General features: G+C 34.1%; 2 protein-coding genes across 6 annotated transcripts in view; one reads left to right on the forward strand and one right to left on the reverse strand.

The window, feature by feature from the left end:
* Positions 1-8,343, forward strand: part of Polr3g (RNA polymerase III subunit G) — a 38,080-nt gene extending 29,737 nt beyond the window's left edge. For all 3 annotated transcript variants that reach the window (XM_026408780.2, XM_077796217.1, XM_026408781.2), the window contains 2 exons: positions 800-949; positions 6,074-8,343. In XM_026408780.2, coding sequence (XP_026264565.1) covers positions 800-949; positions 6,074-6,160 — 237 coding nt within the window. In that variant the 3' untranslated portion in view covers positions 6,161-8,343. The remainder of the gene's footprint in view (positions 1-799; positions 950-6,073) is intronic.
* A 4,066-nt stretch (positions 8,344-12,409) lies between these two features.
* Lysmd3 (LysM domain containing 3) lies at positions 12,410-22,493 on the reverse strand. 3 transcript variants are annotated; one of them, XM_026408785.2, is made up of 4 exons: positions 22,304-22,493; positions 21,305-21,381; positions 17,763-18,028; positions 12,410-13,081 (listed from the first exon to the last, which is right to left on the reverse strand). In XM_026408785.2, the coding sequence occupies exons 3-4, from the start codon at positions 18,015-18,017 to the stop codon at positions 12,416-12,418; spliced, it is 921 nt and encodes a 306-aa protein (XP_026264570.1). In that variant the 5' UTR covers positions 18,018-18,028; positions 21,305-21,381; positions 22,304-22,493; the 3' UTR covers positions 12,410-12,415. The 3 variants fall into 3 exon arrangements, with proteins under 3 accessions (XP_026264570.1, XP_026264567.1, XP_026264569.1); XM_026408782.2 differs by having other exon boundaries at positions 21,305-21,460; XM_026408784.2 differs by lacking the exon at positions 21,305-21,381.
* Positions 22,494-22,770: the final 277 nt, after the last annotated feature.

Raw genomic sequence — 22,770 nt, forward strand, 5'->3', positions numbered from 1 at the left:
CAATAGTACAATTTAGGAGAGTGACAGTAATAACAACAGGTCTTTTTTTATCTAATGAAGAAAATCATTGATAGTCATAATAGAAATGCAAAGATGCAATTTTAAAGTAAAGTTTATATGCCATGAGAAGGTAGCATAATGATTTTTACCAAGTGGATAAGTGTAGCCATCAGGCAATCAAAACTTTCGTAATTTGGATTCTCTCCTTTGTTTCCTCTCTTAGAGTTGCTAATGATCACTAGCGTTGAGTGTGATCTAAATTTTAATTTCCAGATATATTATAAAATCCTGCAAATGTGAAGTAAACAATGAAGAACAAGACAGAGATAGACAGGGATAGTCTGTGATTAGGATACTTTCTCCCAGAGTGACACTGGTTTTCAGCAGTCTCACTTATAAATGAAAACATGGACAATTTGAAATATTACCATTACATTCTTTTTTTTGTCCTTTTATGTTAAAAGGGAAACAAAATAACATTCTGAAAGTTTTTCTCTATAAACTAAATCATGTCAAATGTTTTAGAAGGAGGTAGGATAGAAATCATAAAAATAAAGCATTGTGCATCAGAGCTGACAAACACAGCATTACCTAAGATCCAACTATTAAGTTACAAAATCAAAGAAATACTCATGTAATTATAGGACAGTGAGTGCTTCCTTTCTTGAGTCAATTTATGGTTTCCAACTCATGGTGTGGAGGTAAAATGGGATTAGAGGAAAGTATGTTCTCTTTAGGCTGGGCTGGGAGGTCAAAGTTTAGTGCTTCCATATAAATTAATGAAAGTCACTTATACCAGGAATTGGAAAAGAGAGGTGATGGTGAAAAATCAGATGAGGAAAATGAAGAAAAAGAAGGAAGCAAAGAGAAAAGTAAAGAAGGTGATGATGATGACGACGACAATGAGGATGCTGCAGAGGAGGAGTATGATGAAGAAGAGCAAGAGGAGGTAAAGGTCTATTGGGGGAGAGTAACAGTTACCTACCATAAAGATTGTCTAATAAGTAATCAGATGTATGGTATATAATTAAAATCAATAACCAGCTTGATAGGAACCAGAAGTATATTCTTGTCACTGGCATCAATTCCTTGGTATCAAGAGGATTATTACAGCACTGAAATGATATGAAAGATAAAGTAACTTCCTACAGAAGTTTGTAAGTGGAATTCCATAAATTAAGGCAATTTATCAGATTAAGTGCAATTAACAAATCTTATCAAAACTTTAGTCAGCCATTTAAGGTAGTAGAGAGTTTAGTCATACAGGTCTGGAAGGGAGTCCTTACAGTGGTACCATGACAGCATGGACATTATTGGAGAATATTGATGGTTTAGTTTCAGGTGTCTGGCTTAATCAGGACTCCATGTTTTGGATTTGGTATTTCCAATTTAAGAAACATGGTGCATTTCAAAAGCTGGAGTTAATCAAGTTTATTGGTCATAGCCTTTTTGCAGCTGTGTCAACACTTCATACAACAAGCCTAGGCTAAGAGTTTCTTCTCTGTTCTGCTGAACTTCATCTTCAGTCCATTTCAATGTGTTTTTGTTTTTGTTTTTTGGTACCAGGGATTGAACACAAGGGTGCTTAACTATTGAGCCACATCCCCAGCCCTTTTTATCTTTTTTATTTTGAGACAGGGTTTCGTTAAGTTGCTTAGGGCCTTGCTAAATTACTGAGGCTGGTTTTGAACTTCTGATCCTCCTGCCTCAACCTCCCAAGTTGCTGGGATTACAGATATATGCAGCTGTGCCCAGCCATTCCATTTCACCTTCTTTTTTAACATATTCTGAATCTTGTCTTCACCTGAAACAGCTCCAAATGTGAAGACTTTCTGTTTTAATTATTTTGCATTACATTTTGCATTTTTTGAAATTTCTATTAATATAAATGGAGAGATGGATTTTTATGTTTCCAGTGGCTAAATGGCTGCTAAGCCCATTTGTTAAATGATTTGCTTTCCTCATTGATTTAAAACTCTGCCTCTGTCCATTATTAGATTGCCATATTTACAAATAGATGTGTGTCTGAACTCTTTTTCCATTGATCTACTTCTGGAACAAGTTGGCCTGTCTTTCCTGCTTCCCTTTTTTGTCAGAATTTTCCTGAGTGTTCTCTTTATTCTTGCAGATAAATTTTAAGTTTAAACATTTAAAATTAAACATATCTCACTTGTACCCAGCTCTCTTTCCAGATCACTCTTCTCATTGCACTCTGATTGAGACTGCTGATACAACTGATCCTTAGTCTCCTATTATTGGTTCTGTTTTAATTTCCTTCTCTAAGGGGCTTAGATCCTTGCTTACCTTTCATTCTCTCGCCATTACTCTGACTTATGTTTGGTCTCCCAGCACACTATCTAGACAAAAGCAGTCTTTGATCTTTTCTGCTCTTTGCTTCTTCTTCCCTTCAAACCTATGTAGTGAGCATTTCTGAGGAATCACAGATACTAATGCCACTAAATAAAATAGTAACCCCACTTTGTCAGCTAACATATTTCCTGTTTCTCTTGTTAAATTACCGCTGTATAATTGTTTCAGATAATCTTTGTTCTTCTCACTTCTTTACCACTTTTTCTTGCACTCTTGGCAGGAAATAGTTACTGCATATAGAAAATAGAGCCATTAGAGGAAATTCCCTTAATTTCATATTCTCTGTCTTCAAACTCAATGTCTTACCTCTTCCTTTGCTTTTTTTTTTTATCAGTGGAAGAAATTCCCTTCATCCTATTTGGTGCTAATCATTCTGCCCTTTTTTTTCAAACCATAAGCCTCAGGTCATTTCCCTTTCCATATTTTCAATATTTTTTGTACATATTTATCTCTCAGTATAAAATGTTTCCCACATTGTCCTTCCAACTCTCATGCTGTCACAAAGCTGCTTCAGCTGTCATCATTTGCTCACCTCTCTCCCCCATTGAGCAATTTTTAATCTGATTTTTACCTCCATGTTATTCAATTTATTGTTGTGAACTCTACCACAGACAAAATTTAGTCCTTATTTCACATGGCTTTTCTGAAGCATTCAACACTAGGAAAAATTATGACAACTCTTTTTATTCTAATATTTTATTTGTTCTTTTTAGTTATATTTTACAGTAGAATGTATTTTGACATCTTACACATTATTCATGGAGTATAATTTCCCATTCTTGTGGTTGTACATGATGTGGAATTATACTGGTTGTGTATTCATATGTGAACACAGGACAGTTATGTCCAATTCATTCTACTGTCTCTCCTGTTGCCATCTTCCTTCTCTTCCCTTCATTCCCCTTTGTCTAATCTAACAAACTTCTACCCACCACACACACCCATTTATGTGTGTTAGCATCCACATATCAGAGAGAACATTCCACCTTTAGTTTTTTGGGATTGGCTTATTTCACTTAGAATGATGGTCTTCAGTTCCATCTATTTACTGGCAAATGCCATAATTTCATTCTTCCTTATGGCTGAGTAATATTACATTGGATATACCTACACCACATTTTCTTTATCCATTCATCTGTTGAAGGGCACCTAGATTGGTTCCATAGCTTAGCTACTGTGAAGTGAGCTGCCATAAACATTGATGTAGCTGTGTCACTATAGTATGCTGATTTCAGGTCCTTTGGATGTGTGCTGAGGAGTGGGATAACTGGGTCAAATTGTGGTTCCATTTTAAGTTTCCTGAGGAATCTCTATACTGCTTTCCAAAGTGGTTGCACCAATTTGCATTCCTGTTGGCAATATATGAGTGAACCCACATCCTTGCCAACATTTATAGTTTCTTGTATTCTTGATAATTGCCAGTCTGACTGGAGTGAGATGAAATCTCAGTGTAGTTTTAATTTGCATTTTTCTAATTGCTAGAGATGTTGAACATTTTTTCATATATTTGTTAACTGATCATATCTCCTCTTCTGTGAAATTTCTGTTCAGTTCCTTTGCCCATTTATTGATTGGGTTATTATAACAACTCCTTTAAGACATTATTTCTTTTATTTTAACTAAACAATTAAGAAGACTGTGGGCATCTACTGTACACCAGGCATTGTTCTAAGTGCCAAGGGAAACATGGTTGCTGCCCTTTCTTTTTGATATATAATGCTTCTCATTTTTTTGTTTCTTATACTTTTTTGTGGTATCTTGAGTTCTTCCTAATAGTCTCTGAATTGTAGTAGTGTGATTATACTGGTATTATAGAAAGCTCAGTTGTTTGGACTAGAAGGAGCAAAGTGTAGATCCTAATTCAAACATGTTGCTGTCAACCAGGTCTCCTCAGCCGGCAATAATTTTGTCCTTTAAGTGATATTAATTAGTGGGCATGGTGGTGCATGCCTGTAATCCCAGCAACTCAGAAGACTGAGGCAGGAAGGATTGCAAGTTGAAAGCCAGCCTCTGCAACGTACCGAGGCCCTAAGCAACTCAGTGAGATCCTGTCTCTAAATAAAATATTAAGAAAAGGACTGGGAATATTGCTCAGTAGTTAAGTGCCCCTGGGATCAACCCCCAGTACAAAAAACAAACAAAACAAGACAAAACCAACATTAGTTAAAGTCAGGAGACAGTTTTGGTTGTCAAAACTAGCATATGAGTGCTACTAGATTCTAGTGGGTAGTGGCAGTATTCTGGACTACAGTGATTTTTGGAAAAGTCCACTTGAGTTGACTGTATATCACATCTGGATTGAAATTAAGATCTCCTTTTACAGTGGATTTAAACTGTATTGTGCAATATTTTGCTAAAACCCAGTGTAGAGTTCTTCTTGAGTCCCAGTATTCATTGTTTTTGTAAGTGGGTACATATAACTCCATTTTATTAAAAAATTAAACAAAAGCGAAAAGCTTCTTCAAACTAATAGAGAAACAAGGTATTTTGAGTGAGAAATTGAAAAGAGTACTCCATTAAAGCCTTTCTAGATGTAAAGTTATCCTTTTTGCTCTTTTTAGCTACTAATTATGTAGTTGAAAATTTGTGGCATTAATTTACTCAATGAATTGTCAATTTCATGAGCATTTTGTTTTGAAGGATAAAATGGAACAAATTATCTGTATAATACCTATATATTAAATCAAGAAAATATAGACTTTGTTCTTTAATTTTAATTTTTTTGTAGTTGTAGATGGACAGAATGCCTTTATTTATTTTTATGTGGTGCTAAAGATCAAACCCAGTGCCTCACACATGCTAGGCAAGCACTGTGCCCCTGAGCTACAGCCCCAGCAAAAACTTTGTTCTTATTCAAGGTTTTTAATATTGTAATTCAAGAAAAAAACAAGGATCAAATGAGCCATCAGTTTCAACAGCTTCTGCTACTTTATTCGTATATCATATAATTTCTCAAAATTACCTCATTCAAACCACTGAACATAGTTGAAGGAAGTGCTTATGTCTAACAACCAAGTAATATACACTTTAGGGTACTAGAGTTGCCCTTCCTTACTCATTTCTACTTTTCTCTATCAGTTGTCTTGCTTACATTTCCACACATGCATGTGTGCTGAGGTTATATATAGAATTATGACTATTTATATGGTGGTCTCATTTGAACTCTCACCCTTGCCACATCCCTTCTCAGTACAAGGCTCTGGGCTTCAGCTAGGTTTCTAGACATTTCTGAATCTTGGCACCAGAGAAGCCAGGCCAACTTTCTGGACTGGAAAAATCCTAATAACCTGGACGTAGACACTTATGTAGGAAGTCAAAGTAAGGAGATACCTCTCCATGCATTTGGTAGATACATGGTATTTTAAGTTCACTAAACGATGTATCATCCCACTAGGGAAAACTGCTTTAGATATATCTACTGTGATGAATTGGCCAAACCTTCATGTGTCTAAAGTAGTTGGTGCCTGAGAATACTAGGAAGTGGTGTCTTGAGGAAGAAAGTAGCACAGGCAGACATGTATGAAAACTAATGATTCTTTTAGAGATTTTTGAAAACCAAAGACTCTTCTTGTAAGCCTGTTTTATTTTATTACCTAAATTTGGTATTTATAAACTTAAAGGAACAGTCTTCATTGTATTCTTTAATAATAATTTTACTACTTTTTAATTTTAGTTTTACTAAGAAATGTATCATTTCACTTAGGAAAATGACTACATTAATTCGTATTTTGAAGATGGAGATGATTTTGGTGCAGAAAGTGACGACAACATGGATGAAGCAACCTACTAGCCATAAAATTTCTCAAGAAAAAAATTAATGATTATATAGCTTCTAAGCAGTTGGACAGACTTGATTTATGTTTTGTTGGACAAATATTTGTTACTGAAATAGTCATAATTGCTTTTATACATTAGTTACCTTTTAAATTTATCTGACACTCTGACATTCCTCTTTAACAACTTTGCCATCTCTCTTGTGTATGTTAGTGGATTTTTGTATTATTTGGATTTGATTATGCTAAAGAGTTTTTGCATCTCTTAATCTATGTATTCATACATACTTAAACAACTTATTCTTGTTTAACTGATCTTTTTTGTAAAATTATTACTAGTTGTAATGGATTTCTATCACCTGAAGATGACTTAATATAGCACATGGAGCACTTTAAAAACAAAGAAACTTGAAAATTATCTTTTACGTGCTATGTTCTATACTATTACATTATGACTCCTTAAACCTGCCTGGGCTCTTAAAGTACAAACTTATATGATTGGAGGTTTAATGATCAAAAACATACATGCAGGGAAAAATGTCAATCTGATGTATTTAAATTTCACATTTCACATGTCAGCCAGTACAGAGAGGCTTTCATTTGGGATGAATATTATAAATACTTGAATTTGGGGCTAACTTTATACCATACAAAATATGTTAGTGATCCTCTGTAGTAAGTTTGACATGTTCAAATAGTTGGGCTTTTGAAAAATTAGACTGAAACATCTTGTTTATTACTTAAGTACATAAGTCCTGGTTATATAAATTTCATGGTAGAAAGCATGAGTGTGAATTTGGTCTAGTATAGTGGCCTCTATTATGCTTCACAGGACTCAAAGGCTGTATAGTTGATTATAATATAGAATTAACTCAGGTCATTAATCTTTTTTGTTTAACTTAAAAGCTAGCTCCCTGCCATTTTATATTCTGGGGAGAAAATGCCTAGAAACCTCAGCCTCCAAAAACTTAAATATGCCAAAGATTTTCAATGAAATTCATATAATAGATTTCAAAAAAAGACTACTTCTCATTACCCACCAAAAGAAATGAAGAAAATTTATTTTTACCTATTGGGAAGATATTACTCATTACCCACTAACCTGAGAATCAGAGCCCTAAATTTTATTTCTACTGTAATATTAAGTTCAACCGTGAAACTTAACTTGATTAATTTTCTGTGCCTTAGTTTTTCCGCTTGTAAATTACTTCCTATAAAAAGTGTTTAAAACTAACCAGAATTTACCATGTTTACATTCTCTTACTTTAGAGAAATAAATGATCATATCTTAAATTTGATTCTTATCTTTTAAATAGTTGAAGCTTAGAAAGTGACTGAAAAACATTTTGAGAAACAAATGTTTTCCTCATAATCAGGTTTTCCCATCTTTCATTTGTGGGGAAAATTTGTATTGTCTTGTGCAATTTTGCAACATGATTGTCTCAGGAAAAAGATCATTTTCAATTGCAATACTTCCTCAAATAATTCAAGATGGGTATGAGAACCCATCTTATTAGTTTAATGCTGTACTCATAGTATGTGACTTCTCATTAAAGGAGTGTATCAAAAGATCTTTAGATTCTAAATGGAAATATGAATAAGTCTTCTTTAAAGCTGCAATCTATTAGAATAGAAACCTCATATGAAGTTTTTAGTAATAATGGCAAAGTTGTCATTTGGGAATAATTAACATAGGTGTTTTATTCTCACTTCCTTTGGTGTACCACAGCCAAATACCATTTTGTTTATAGAAATCTTATTTCTATATTTGTTTACTTCCTTTATTATAAATGTGCAGATCAAAGCTTGAACCAAGCAAATACACTGAAGGTAAAGGTATTTCTTTTCCTAGCTTTATATTTGTCTTTATAGTCCTAAAGATAGTTAGGCCAGCACCTTTGGACAGGGATTTACTCTTGAGAGGTCCTGGCCATCTCTCATTTAAACTTATTTCCCCACTTTGGAACAACTTTTTACAATTTTAAAGTATGCTAATCGTGAGATCAGACAGGGTCTGAATATTGCTTTACCAGCACAAATCATCTTTTTCTGGTTGAAGATCTGAGACTGTGAAGTTATTCCACAGGAAGGCAAGAGATATCTTAATATATACATGTGTATGTGTGTGTGTGTGTTTGTGTGTATGTATACATACATACACACATACACATACACATGAACACAAAATACTTATTGGTGATGTGTCTTTAAAATTATTATAACAAGCAAACCTGGTTGCTGTAATGTTTATTTTTCTGTATTTAACATTAAATTCTTAAAAAATAAAATTGTCTCCTTTTGTTTAATATTTTTAGTTTCAACCTTTATTAATAGGTAAGAAAAAGTATTTTGTAAATACAGGTTTTACATAGTAACTATGTATTTATTGAGCAGGGTTACCTCTGTGAAATATCTTTGAATAAACCATCACAAACAACAAATGAAAACTCTAGGTATGTAATTAATTAGGAAAAAAGTTGTGATGACAAACCAAGAGATTTGGCAGACAGTATAATATTAGTGTCATCACTGGTTTGCTAAATGACCAGATAATGCTAAGAAATTCAGACAATTCTTCTTAGCCTTTCCTCCCTTACCACCTTCAAATCAGTAGCTTTGCTTTAATGTAGCTAAAGTTTCTGGACTTTGTAAAAATCTCCTTTTAACAAAAAAAAATCTAAACACAATTTTAAGACCAATATGCTTTTAAAAATGGGAAAATCAAGGAGAAACATATGGAAAAAACCCCACAGTTTCCTCCATTAATAAATGTTCTAAAGAACTTTCTCAATTAGGATTCTTCTAATTTTTTAAAATTAGTATTTTTGAAGGAGAAATATTTTTGTCTTACCATTAAAATTTACAGATAAATAGAGCATTTTATATGATTTCATAAGCAAGTTGTAGATCATGCCTGAGCAAGTCTTCTAGGAGGAAAACCCTCTAAACACCCTTCCTCTAAAATTTCCTTTTTTTTTTTTTTTTTACATTTATGACCTATAAATAATCCAGAAGATTTTGTTTAAGCACAGCAAGTAAAAACCTTAACTCATAAACCGTTGGCAACTTTATCAATCTTAGAGTGTCTCTAGAATGTCAGTTTGAAAGTAGAGAAGAAAAGTTTGCTTTAGTCAATTAAATTCACCAGCCTGAATTTTAGATTGAATAATAAAATAGAAACTTTATTACATTTTACATCTTTTAAAATATGAAAAACGAGGCAAAAAGTTTTAAAAACCAGTTTTACAGATGTATACTTAACATAATGTTCTATTATTACATTGTGCAATTGTATAAAATACATTATACAAAAGATTTATAAATTTTGCATACATAAAATGAATTAAATAAAGCAAATATGTCTATGGTCTAACAGTGCAATATGCACATACTTATAAGAAAAATACTGATTTCCTGAGCAACATTGTTGTAATTCTAACTAAGAATGATTCCCATCATAATGCACCATTTAAATAGACTGAACTCCCTTTAACACTTTGACTGGACCTCTACTTCATTTTCTAAAACTAACTATATCCTTCATATTCCCAAATAGGTAATGTTGGAAGTAGATATTACTAAGTAGTGGTTTGTTTAAAGAACTTTCTAGGTCACTGACCAAGCAAGTAAAAGTCCAGAAAAGAAAGTAAATCAAAAAGTTCTTTGGGGAAGATAATTTGAAATTACATGTTTCTTTCTAATTCTTAACAGGGCCAGGAGACCATAACCCATCTTTTTTTCTAGGGGTGGACAGCAAAAATATTTAACCTAAATGGCTACCCATTAGTTCAAAACAACCTTTAAGCCATGTCTATCCAAAATTAAAAACAAAAACCAAAAAACCTGCCCTAAAAATAATGTATTTTTTCTTTACTTGCAACTCCCAATTTTTAAGTAAGCCAAATACTATGATTCACAGTTTTGTTACATTCGCATACACACATACAAATGTAAGGCCTTAAATTCAGACAAGGGTTTCAACACAATTAAAATCCAATATCAAACAATTATGCTTATCTAATTATATAACATAATTTGCATTTACAACAAATTGAATGTATATTAGTACTTTTTAAAAGCTAAAATTTAAAATCTGAATTCTTAAGGAATTTTTCTTTTAAAAACAAAGATTAAACTCTTTAATTCTATATATATAACCTATATACATAGAATTATATGTAATTCAAATGTACAGAAAAGGGAAACTGCCTGATTGTGTTTTATAAGGATATGATGTATTTCTTTCAAAAAGGATACTCAGAAAGACAGAAATGAATTTTAGCCAACTTCAGTATTTTCTTACTTTAAAAATAAGTAATTAGACCCCTTTGTCACAATTTCAAAGTAAAGCTAACAAAAATGAACCAGTGACTCTAACCTTATCAATTTGATGTAAATATATCTTTAAAGGATGTCAAGACTGTTCTAACTGAAATAATCTGCATTTACTATCCTAAAACTTGATTTTTCAGCAGGCTTAAATGGTATATAAACTAGCCAAATTAGCAATTAGCATAAATTGAAAGATCATACTCCTCGTTTCCAGATACCCAAGGCACATTAAAACAACTGAGAATTATTTTACTGAAAAAAATCAATTCACAACTTTCCTATTGAACACTCTGGTCATTTTCTAAAGTCCTCTGATACATACAAAGATTTTTAAATGTTTGGCTTCTTTGTCCTTGTTATGATGCTTTCTCCTGAAAGTATATAAATCCCAATTACCATAAATATTTATACCATTTCATACCAAGATCAGAGTTTCTGATGTAAGATATTGAAATATCAGAAAATATACCCAGAAAATGAGATGGTATTATATATCTTAAGGTATATTCTTTATTATACACAAAACAGGCAATCCAGACTCCACATCTCATATCTATTGAGTCATTAAACAACATTTTTAAAACACACACTTTTAAAAAATGATAGGATAGTATGCAAATGTTTCTTTTATTTAGTCAGACTGGCTGATCCACAGTATATCTTATAAAAATGGTACTATCAAGTCCTTTCAACCATCCACTTTTTGGCCTCTTTTCCTCAATGTGATGCTACAATTCAGGGGGGAAAAAAGTCTAGGTTGGATATTTTCCCTTTGAAAAACAGGTTAAGAGATCAACAAATACAGCAACTATCTCCTATTTAATGCAAAAGGCCTCTTGTTTTTATTTTTGCTTGATGAACCGTTATCTACAATAGACCTCAAAGGTAATAAAGATGTGTTTTGATTCATTAACTTGTGCTGCAAAGTGAAGGTAGAGATGAGCTTGGTTAATTAACCTATACTGAATCCAACTGGACCATCTGAAACAATGTTTAAATTCTAAAACTTATATTAACTTACATAAAGTAATATTCTAAGGCAGTAAATGTAATTAAGGCCTGTTACTATATGTAACAGCAATGATTTATCACAGTATGTAAGGAGTTATTTCCTAAATAATGCTAATCTATACATGTATAACACTTTTCATCAAAGAAGTACAAAAAATGTTTTCAAATATCAGAGGCAAATATTTTAAAAATAGAAGTAGAGGTGAGGTTAAAGGGTCTGTCTTAGGCATTCTTTAAAAGACAAGATTACATTTGGGTCCTGACCTAATCCAGTGTTCTAGTGATCAAAGAGCAACTTCCCAACCATAACACATTATTTTGGGGTCTTAAAAATATTTAATCTATTTCTCAACCTCTATTGTAGAAGTTATACATTATGTTTCCATTTGTTTCTACCTGTGTTTTCATAGCACATGTCCTAAATGTTTTTAAAGTTTCAAGATGAATGTTAAACACTCACTATCATGAATAATTTCAGAATCAAATTTTTTGCAACTAAATATTTCGGTGGTTCACAAATTTTCTTCAGTTGCAAACATCTGAAACTATCATTATTCTGATTCAAAAATTTAACATGAATAATCTTAAAGGAGAATTACTTTAACAATATTTAAACATAAATAGTCTTAAGTAAGAAAAATGATACATCTTCCAATTTGAGAACTTCCTAAGCACAAATTTAAATTCATTTCTGCTTTAAGTATTCATATAACATATTCATGGATTGACTATTTTTAACATCAACAACTAGCAATTTCAGGGATTTTATACATAATCCACTTGTAAATGGCTCAAAAACTTTTAGAAAGGTAAAAAAATAAGCATCGTCAGTCACCCTAAACTCTGCCTCTGAAGTGGATACTGGATATAATCGAGTCACCTCATTCCAGATACACTTGATCCCTATTATTTTGATTATGAGCTAATTGCTATGTTTTGTGTTGAGCAGCAGGTGGCTGAGAATCTTCTCTATATAGTTTATGATCATCTTGTTGACCAACATGTATTCCTCTAGTTGGAGGAATTCCATTTTCCATTTCTCTATGCTGTGATGGGGCTGTGATTCCTGAATGGAAATGTGAAGAGTCCACTGTTGAATGGTGACTAACATCCACTTTAGCTAAAATTTCATAATAGAGCAAATAAAATACTGGTGTTATTATACCTACTATCAACATTATCACTACTGCAGTCCACCAGCCTATTCCCCAGTCTGCTCCATAATAGGGATCCTTGCGTTGGGTGTTTTTGTTATCAGGTTCAAAACGGATTTGTTGTGCAGTTAAGGCAGACACTACCTCATTAAGGTTCTCTTTCTTGGTGTCTGTACACTTTACTATTTGTTCTATGTCTCGATCTACTTCTTTTAAAAAACTGCCAGCTGATTCACTAGAAGAAAGACAATCATTAGCTGGCAAAACTTCCTGTTGTTCTGGAGCATATTGAACAGATGAAGGACGTGAAGCCTGTCTTCCTTTTGGAGGATAAAGTGTTTCAGCCAATGAACTAAACTTTTTAACTGGAATTTTGACAGACCTAAGGGCAAAAAAGTCTTGATCACTGATGAGATTATTAACTCTCTTGATATCTGCTACCTGTAAAAAAGAAAAATTAAACATTCAACTGAATTATAAATCACACCAGAGGTAACAATTGTCACTGATCTCATTTCTTTGAGGGGCAAAAGATTTGAGCTCAATTATTAGTAATATTAAGTTACCACACCCAGAGAGATTTTAATTTTACTTGTAGATGAGAATCTAAACTGCTTTTGATCTACTAGGCTTAGGAAATCTCCAACTGCTTTTTATAATCACCCACATACTAGTAACACTAATTAATATAATTTAAGTAAATTCTAGTTGTTTCACTTTGTATATCATGCACAAATATCACTGTACTGTTGTGTCTTTAAGCAATTTGCAAAGGAAGCATTACAGATACTTATGTTCTTTATTACAATTTGGCAATTGGAATGTAAGCAAATGTTAACTTACCCAAGTGCCATCATTTATCAAAACTAAGAAGCCATCAACTCTAAGATGTACCATTATTTTGTATTATCTTTAAGGCAGGAAAAAAACACCAAATGTAATGATGAGTCATCATCCAAATTTCAAAGATGTTAAAAGTGTGAAAAAAATCTTTAAGAATATAGTAATTCATCCCTCTCATCTGTCTTCTAAGGCCATTTTTTCCCTGAACTCCTCAGTGTACATGCATACATTTGTCACATGCAATATCAGTCACAGATGATTTCTCTCCACATATTAAATAACCTCCAACTGTCCATATATCCTATGCCATTGTGATGAGGGGGAAGACAGGAGCATTTCTCAGATTACCAATAAGTATGCTAGGCTCTCTCACCACATCTAAGTTAATATTCCCATTTATTGTTCCTATCAATGTTTTAATCTAAGCTAATCATGTATTATCCAACTGATATCAGAGAGGTAATGTTGAGTCTAGGATGGAACTTAGATTGTGGTTTGGTCAACTGCATGTATGATGACACCATTCAATGAGATATGTAGTACTGTGTTTGGTGAGAACAGGATTTTAGACACACTGGCTTTAAGGTACTTGAGATATACTAGTGGAAGATATTGAAGACATGTCTGAAAACTCAAAAGAATGATTTATATCCCTGAGGAATGGCAACATTTGAGAGAGGTGTCAATAAATCCACAAAGGAGATTTAGAAGAGTAGCGAGGAAGGCAATATACAATGGTGGTTAAAAGATAGGTATCTAGGGCTGGGATTGTGGCTCAACGGTAGAGGGTTCGATCCTCGGCACTACGTAAAAATAAAGGCATCGTGTTGTGTCCATCTACACCTAAAAAATATTTTTTTTAAAAAAAGGTATGTATCTAGGTTTGAAGCCTGATTCACACTTTCTAGTTGTGTGTTGAGACAACTTGTTTAAACATTTTGCATTCAAATTTCCATACCTATAAAAGTCAGTGGTTCTACAACCTACCTTACAGATGGGCTGGGGTTGTAGCTCAGTGGTAGAGTGCTTGCCTGTTATGTGTGAGACACTGGGTTCAATCCTCAGCACCACATAAAAAAAAAATAAAGGTTTTGTGTTCACCTACAACTAAAAATCTAAAAAATAAATAAATAAAACATATGTGGAACACTTTGAGCACTAATATAAATGCTATGAATGTTAGTTATTATTAGATATTAGTAGTAGGAAAATCTGAAACCAGCCAAGTCAGGCATGTCAAGCGAAAAGCTTTTAGGAGGAAGTGGTGAACAGACTCAAATGTAGATTAGTGATCAAGTACTATGAAGAATGAAAGAGGTCATCATGTTGGAAAAATTCTCTTAGAGTATGTATGTGTAGGTGTAGGGGTACAGGACTGAAGAATAGCTAAGAGATAAGATGGCAAATATAAAGGGTGCTTTGTCATCATATAATATTTTGGGGCAGTTTTGTTTTACAGTAAATGAAGATTAATTGATAAACCCCCCAAAGGCTGACCCCATTTTCTTGAAATGCTCTTTTGTTTATATTTTATTATAGTAACTGCTCAATACTCTTTCTAAACAAGGCTTCAAAGATTTAGCGTCTACCTCTCTGAATGTACCTATAATGTTTTCTGTTTTACTAAAATTCCTTGATTGCATTTAGGATTTCAACCTTGAATTTTTTATTCTTCTCAACACCGTTTTATAATAGGCATATTTTAAATAATTCTTAAGATCATTTATAAGCGAAATAAAGCACTACTTACTGTATTTTAAAAACAATTATTATAAATCCTTTTCTAAGGTTACTATTTTTCTATTAAAAGAGCCACCCAGGGGCTGGGGTTATAGCTCAGCATAGAGAATTTGCTTTGCACATGTGAGGCATTGGGTTCGATCCTCAGCACCATATAAAAAACAAATAAATAAATAAATAAAGATACTGTGTCCATCTTTTAAAAAAAAAAAAAAAGTCACCCAAAAGGAAGCACTGCTTATCTTAATACCCTAAGTTTGTTGTATCAACTTCCCCAATACTGTGACCAATCCCATCTCTCCTCTAATGTTAAGTTATTCAGTTTTATGACTCTTCCTTTCAAATGACAAATCAGCTAATACATCCTTTGATTTTCTCCAAACACATTTTCTATCAGCTTCTTCTCTATCCTAATCATGATTATTTTGATCTAATCTCTGATAATCTTCAATTGAATTATTCCAACAATCTCTTTTCTGGATCCTTTCCAATTCCTTCTGCCACCATTTTGCTTCACTTCTATTAAAACTATAATAATGATGTTCTTTTACAATATAGACTAAACTTTTCCCCAGTTATCTCAAAGTGCTTCATCCCAATCAGCCTGAGCCACTCATTTCTGAAACACCTATTAAAATTCTTTCTATTGTTCACCTTATTTCCTTCTTGGAATCGCTGCACCATTGTTATAGGCCTGAAACACTTTCCCCCTTTCACCTCATTTTAAATATGACCTATTGTTAATTGCTCAAATGGCATTTCAAATTTCCCTCCTATGAAAATTTACTAGACTAACTGAAGGAAAGCTAATGCTTTCTCTAAAAAGCTACTGGACCATACTCTTCTCTTGGACCTCCACCTTGTTTTTGGCTTGTCTTCTGACACGACACATTCAGTCATTTATTTCCATTGGTTTATTTCTCTATAAAACATGTATACAAGATTTTTTTGCACTAAAAAATTAAATTTTATATTTTCCAATAATAATGACAGAATTGTGTCGTCGCTATACATGAACAAGTTAGGGAACAAAAACTACCACTCAGTTCTTATAAATTTTTAAATAAAAATCTATAATGTATTTATTTTGAATTTTTATTATTGAATAATTATAATTACTTAATTCAGAAAAAAAAATCTACAACCTCATGATCATAGGAAAATTTTTAAGCATTCAATTTCAACTTTTACATATATATATACATATATATACACACACATTCATATATTAAAAATCTATAAATGTGTTTATTCCTACTGCAATACAGGGAATCAGTAAAAGTTTTTCAAGTATAAAAATATTTTACATTAAGAAAAATTCTGTGAAAAGATGAAAATATTAATAAAAAAGAAAAAAATAAAGGAATTTCACACTACTAAAAAACAGCTCTCGTGTGTATGTATATATGTATATACATATAAATATATATAAGAATATACATATATGTGTGTGTGTGTGTGTGTGTATCGTTTTTAAATAAAGATTTCAGATAGCAAATCCTGATAATATTTAGAATTCCATGGACACATTTAAGAAGTATTCTAATTACAGAATTTTTAACATCAATATTGACAACACTTGGAATTACATTCTTTTGAAACTACTTTAAGTTATTAGGTGGAATTAAAACATTTACTTAAAAATATGCAAGGAGGTACATATTAGATACACCTCAGATTCTATTTCATTGGGAGTATGACAACAAAAAATTAGAAAATCAATGTTCTAACCAGTTTCTTTATCAATGTATTAACATAAAAACATGTTATGCTAAAGGCCCAAAATGGAGATAACACAGATTTAAAATGGGTTCAAATAGAGTTTATCTATTGAAATTAAGAATGTCTTTCATTTTATTAGGAACCTATCCCCAAAAGGTACTATCTTTTAAAGAATGATGATAGTGCACAATGTAAAACACCAAGAAAATTCTCACTATTCATGAGTAGAAGATATCTTACTAATACTATGAACATTATATAAGTATTCAAATAATGAGTTAGAACTAAGACTATGAGGGATGATCATGAGGCATATCCATCAAATACTAAGAAATGAAAACACAAGTTGTAAAGTAATATGCATAATATTACCAATCTTTTTTTTTTTTAGAGGGAGAAAGAGAGAGAGAGAGAGAGAGAATTTCAATATTTATTTTTCAGTTTTCAGCGGACACAACATCTTTTGTTTGTATGTGGTGCTGAGGATCGAACCCGGGCCACATGCATGCCAGGGGAACGCGCTACCGCTTGAGCCACATCCCCAGCCCAATATTACCAATCTTGAAAACAGAAATAATCAACCTTCAAATACACACACACAGTATTTCAAGCACAAAAGTACAGAAAGAAACAATACTAGTTATATCCATCCACAGACATGATACAGGATTCTGTTCAAAAACAAACAAACAAACAAAAAAAAAGCAAAATAGGGGTGAAGAAACAAAAGGACACAGAATTTATTTCAAGTAGGTTAGAGTAATGAACAAATAAGTTTATTCTGAACTGCATTATGTGAAATTAAATTAAAACTTACCGTACAACAGTACTGAAGGGCTATTGCATTTAAAGTATCCCCTTCCTGGATATCTTTTGTTAGTACAATAATGTCATCAAGCCTATCTCTTGATGTACTTCTTCGGACTTTCTCTTTTCCTCTGGATCGAAGCTCATACACTTCAGCTTCATCTTCCAACATATCAGTGTCTGTACAATTTCCAAAAGCATGTACTTGACCACTTGACTGAACTCCTGTGAGAGGAAAACTACGATTCTGATGCCTCCCTGCCATACTGCCAAAATCTGGAAAGGGAGGAAAAAACCCAGAAAACTTTGGAATGTAGCTGATCAATTTGATGTATTTACATTAGTCTTAACATTTCACTTTTTAAAAAATTTCTTAAATAATGGTTTTAGTTATTTAAAAACTTAAAACTCGAGTTTTATAATTGTTAAAGTACAACAAACATATTTGTTAGTGGAGACAACAATCCAATGCACCATTTATCACAAAACATATAGGGGTAATTATATTTTAACAAGGCAAATGCTACAGTTGTTTTTTCTTTTTGGTCAAAAAAAAATTAAGTTACTCTTCTTCTATGGGAAGAAAATTAGGCAAATTATTTTCATATACAACTATAGTTCTGAAGGAATCAAAGCATGTTTATACACACATATACAAACTGTGACGAATTCAAAACTTTCTGGCTTGTGTATTTTAAGTTCACATGAGACTGAAATATATTTACACTTACCACTCTCTGGAAGATGTTAACTTCAGAATTTATATTTAGTACAGCATTTGCCTTCTATATAGACCATGAATTTGCTCTTTGACCAGGGATTTTCTTCCCCTGAAAACTCTTCACCCAATTTAATTTAGAGTACTCATCAAATTGAATTTATGGTACATAAAGACTGAACAGATTTTTTTAAGTGTATTTTTTTAGTTGTAGATAGACACAATACCTTTATTTATTCATTTTTAGGTGGTGCTAAGGATCAAACCCAGTGCCTCACACATGCTAGGTGAGCACTCTGCCACTGAACCACAACCCCAGCCCTAGACTGAACAGATTTTAGCTGTGATTTTTATTTGTAATTTAGAAAAAGCACTCTATGACTATGACTGAGAATTGATATAAATTAAAAACATCTACCAATTAATATTTTTTGTTTACTTGCATACTCACTCCCAACACACATTCATCAAGTTGAGCTATTCTCATTCAAAATAAACACAAGAACCTAAAAAACTAATTCCACATTGTTTTGGCTTTGTTTTACTTATTCAAATAAGAAAGGATAGACTGCTTTCAGATATTGTTTTGAAAGGTGGAGCGAGGCAGTTGAGAGGAATTTAGGAGATAAATACTTCAAGCTTCAATGTGGCTCAGATTCGAAAGGAGAAGTTAAAGATCACGCCAAGATTATTGATTTGCAGAAGTGAATAAACTGTGGTGCCATTCCCTAAGCTATAGAGAGCTGGAAGAGCTAGGAGTGAGGGCATGACTATATTCGATATCTCTGACAGTGAGCTACATAGTTAGAGGAAAGGCCTAGGTTATCATTTTATGACTAATTTGCACATAAGTAATACTGAAATAGATGAGATCACCTACAGAATTCAGAGTACGAAAAGAGGGCCCAGTATTGAACCTTAAAGAAACCCAACTTTCAGGTGAGGGTGTGGGGAAAAAGGCACACTCATACATTGCTGGTGGGACTGCAAATTGGTGCAACCAATCTGGAAAGCAGTATGGAGATTCTTTAAAAACCTTGGAATGGAACCACCATTTGACCCAACTATCCCACTCCTAGGTCTATACCTAAAGGACTTAAAATAAGCATTCTATAGTAATGCAGCCACACACATCAATGTTCACAGCAGCTAACTTCACAATAGCTAAACTGTGCAAGCAACCTAGATGTCCTTCAATAGATGAATGGATAAAGAAACTGCAGTAAATACACACAATGGCCTTAAAAGAGAAAACAATTATGGCATTTGTGGGTAAATGGATTGAGTTGGAGAATATCATGCTAAGTGAAGTAACTCAATCCCTAACAAAGGCCAAAGATTCTCTCTGATAAATGGATGCTGATCCATAACAGGGAGGAGTGAGGCATGGGAAAGATGGAGGAACTTTGATTGGGCAAAGAGGAGGGAGGGTTGGGAGGGTGTATGGGGGCAGGAAAGATGGTGGAATAAGATGGACATCATTACCCTAGGTACATGTATGACTGCACATATGTTGTAATGCTACATCATAAGAAAGAAATGAAAAGTTGTGCTGCCGTTGTGTACAATGAATTAAAATGCATTCTGCTGTCATATATACTTAATTAAAATAAATAAATTAATTGAAAATAAGAAGAAAAATAAATTAGTGGGTCCCTTGGAACTTAAAGGAGCCTAATAATGAGACTATAACACAAAAATTCATTAATATACAAATGGTGGGTAGAGAAGTAGTTTTTTGTTTATTTGTTTGTTTTTGTAATAACTCTGGCTCCTTACCCTGTAAAAAAGCTCAAGATTTAGTACCTTGGTGAAGTTCTGCCATAAAAGATGAAAAAAGAATGTCCAGAGGAAAAGGAAATGTAATGCCATGGAAGCCAAGGAGGACAAATGATGTTTAGACAAAGGATTGTTATGTTTTGAACACTATGAATGAGTACTAAGAGGGAAAGGGAAAAAAAAATCAGAAAAACACAACTCCAAAAGTCTGAATTTGTAAAATGATGACAATAGATTACATTCTCTAAGTAGGCAAATCCTTATGTTTTGAAGCTATTTCATACTTGAATCCAATCCTTAAAATTTGGTTTCCAACCCACTGTAATGCTTTAAAAAATTAAGGTTTTCTATTCAGATCATATAGTAACCACAGCTATGTATTAAATAGATTATTTCAATTGTTCTCAGAGGTTCTACCTTATTTATTACCAAGAACTAGGATCTCTAACTTGACAGCCACCAAACTAAGGCAATCTACCCACATTTCACATCTCAGCAGTTTTGAAGTCATGATTACACATATTCCTACAAAGATAAAATCTTTATTTCCATTTATGTAACCAAGTCTTTTTTATCTTATATCTTTAACCAAGGGTATATGTGTGAGTCCTGTGGATTCATAGGCAAATTTTATACATGTGCATTTTCTGGGGAGAATACTGTTTCATATTCTTCAAAAGGCATCCATGATCAAAAGAGTTGAGTATCACTTAATAAACCACAATTTATACATGAGGCTATAATGACCTGATTATTGTGTCCCTTTAGACTTTTTCTCCCTAAAATCTTATTTTTAAAACTTCATAGCTTAGTACAACTAACTGAAAGTCACTAAGCAATACCTACTAGACACTTTAGATATTTATATCAATATCTCTCCATAGTATATTGCTTTATTTAAAAGACTAGAACTGCATGGATTCTCTTTCTACTCTCCTTTGCAACAAAATGCAAGCAGAGAATATAACACAAACTGGGTATTCGTGTTTGAATTACCAAAGAATTGCTTGTGCCTCTAAAGGAAGTAAAAAGACTTTGCCCAGGAAGATAATTACCTGAACAAACTACTTAGAGGTTATAAAGTACAAAGTATCCAAGTCTTCTGGCTCGATTCTTCGCCCCTCTCAAAATTCTATTAGGGCAGGAAAAAGGCATGAAATACATCTTAGGAAATCTGGAACACGCCTTCATGCTACACAGATTACAAGAGGCTAGGGGAAAAAAAATAATTACCAGTGGATACAGTGTTAAAAGCTTTCGTCAGTTCGGTCTACAACTGCAAATGGTTTCCCAAACACCGTCATACTATATATATAAAAACTGCTGCTGGTGTTTCGCTTTGACTTTCCTAAGAGGGAAGCGATAAAAGAAACACCATACGCTAGTTCAGCACTGGAACAGAATCACAGGGTTGTGTCCACCAGGGGAAAATTTGTTTTTATTTTATTTTATTTTATTTTTTAATATTTATTTATAAGTTCTCGGCGGACACAACATCTTTGTTGGTATGTGGTGCTGAGGATCGAACCCGGGCCGCACGCATGCCAGGCGAGCGCGCTACCGCTTGAGCCACATCCCCAGCCCGAAAATTTGTTTTTAAAGACTTAATTTCCCTCCCTCTCCACTGCACACTTTTTTTTTTTCCTTTCCCTGTCATCCCTAACAAAGACTAAAAGGCAGATTTTTCTGTCACAACGTCACACTTGGATGATGTGGACGAGATGCCATCAGCTAATAATCAACGCCAACGCAAAGTTGCGGGGGAAATACTGTGTTTGGGTGGGAAAAGCGCTGCCCCGGAAATCGGGCAGATAGAAGCCCTTCCTCGGAGCCTCGGTTTCCTCGATAGTTTGACAGGCACTGTGGCGGAACTGGCATCAAAGATGTTCCCTGCCTCGGGTATGTCCTCCAAGAAAAACCGGGTCCGAGCCCCAGGCCGCCGCCCCACCACACCTGCGGCCGAGCTCCGCGAGGACTCCAGGGAGGACTCAGCTGAAGTCCAACACCACTGTCAAACCCAGGACCCCACACACACACTTCGCCGCCATATTTACCTGTCCCGTTAGCAAGGGGGACGCAGTGAGGAGCCGGATGCCAGGTCCGCCGCCACCGCTCCTGTCCCGGGCAAGTTCATGACCGAGCCTAGGTATCTGGCAGTTCAGGTCCCCCAACGCTGCCGCCACCGCCGCAGCTGCCGCCAACGTCTCCGCCTTCCCGACCGTGCGCCGCCGCCACGTCCGCAAACCTGCGATGCGTCATCGCGTCAAGTGGGCGGAGGTGGGAAGGGGCGGGGGAGGAAGCGTAGGACTGAGGAGCAACCGCGAGCCCAGAACCCTAGGCGTCCAACCACAGGCCCACGCCCAGCACGCAGGCGCCTGCCGGCCTAGGGCCCGGGGAGGGGCTCTGTTTCCAGCCCTGCCCCTCCTCTCCATTTAGGCCCCGCCTCCTCTTCCCTAGTGGAATAGTTTAGTCCTTCCAAGTTCGCGCATCAACTCTAGACGCCCGACGGCCTGCTGCCTGC

Source organism: Urocitellus parryii, chromosome 1 (genome assembly GCF_045843805.1).
Source record: "Urocitellus parryii isolate mUroPar1 chromosome 1, mUroPar1.hap1, whole genome shotgun sequence".
In the NCBI taxonomy this organism is placed as follows: Eukaryota; Metazoa; Chordata; class Mammalia; order Rodentia; family Sciuridae; genus Urocitellus; species Urocitellus parryii.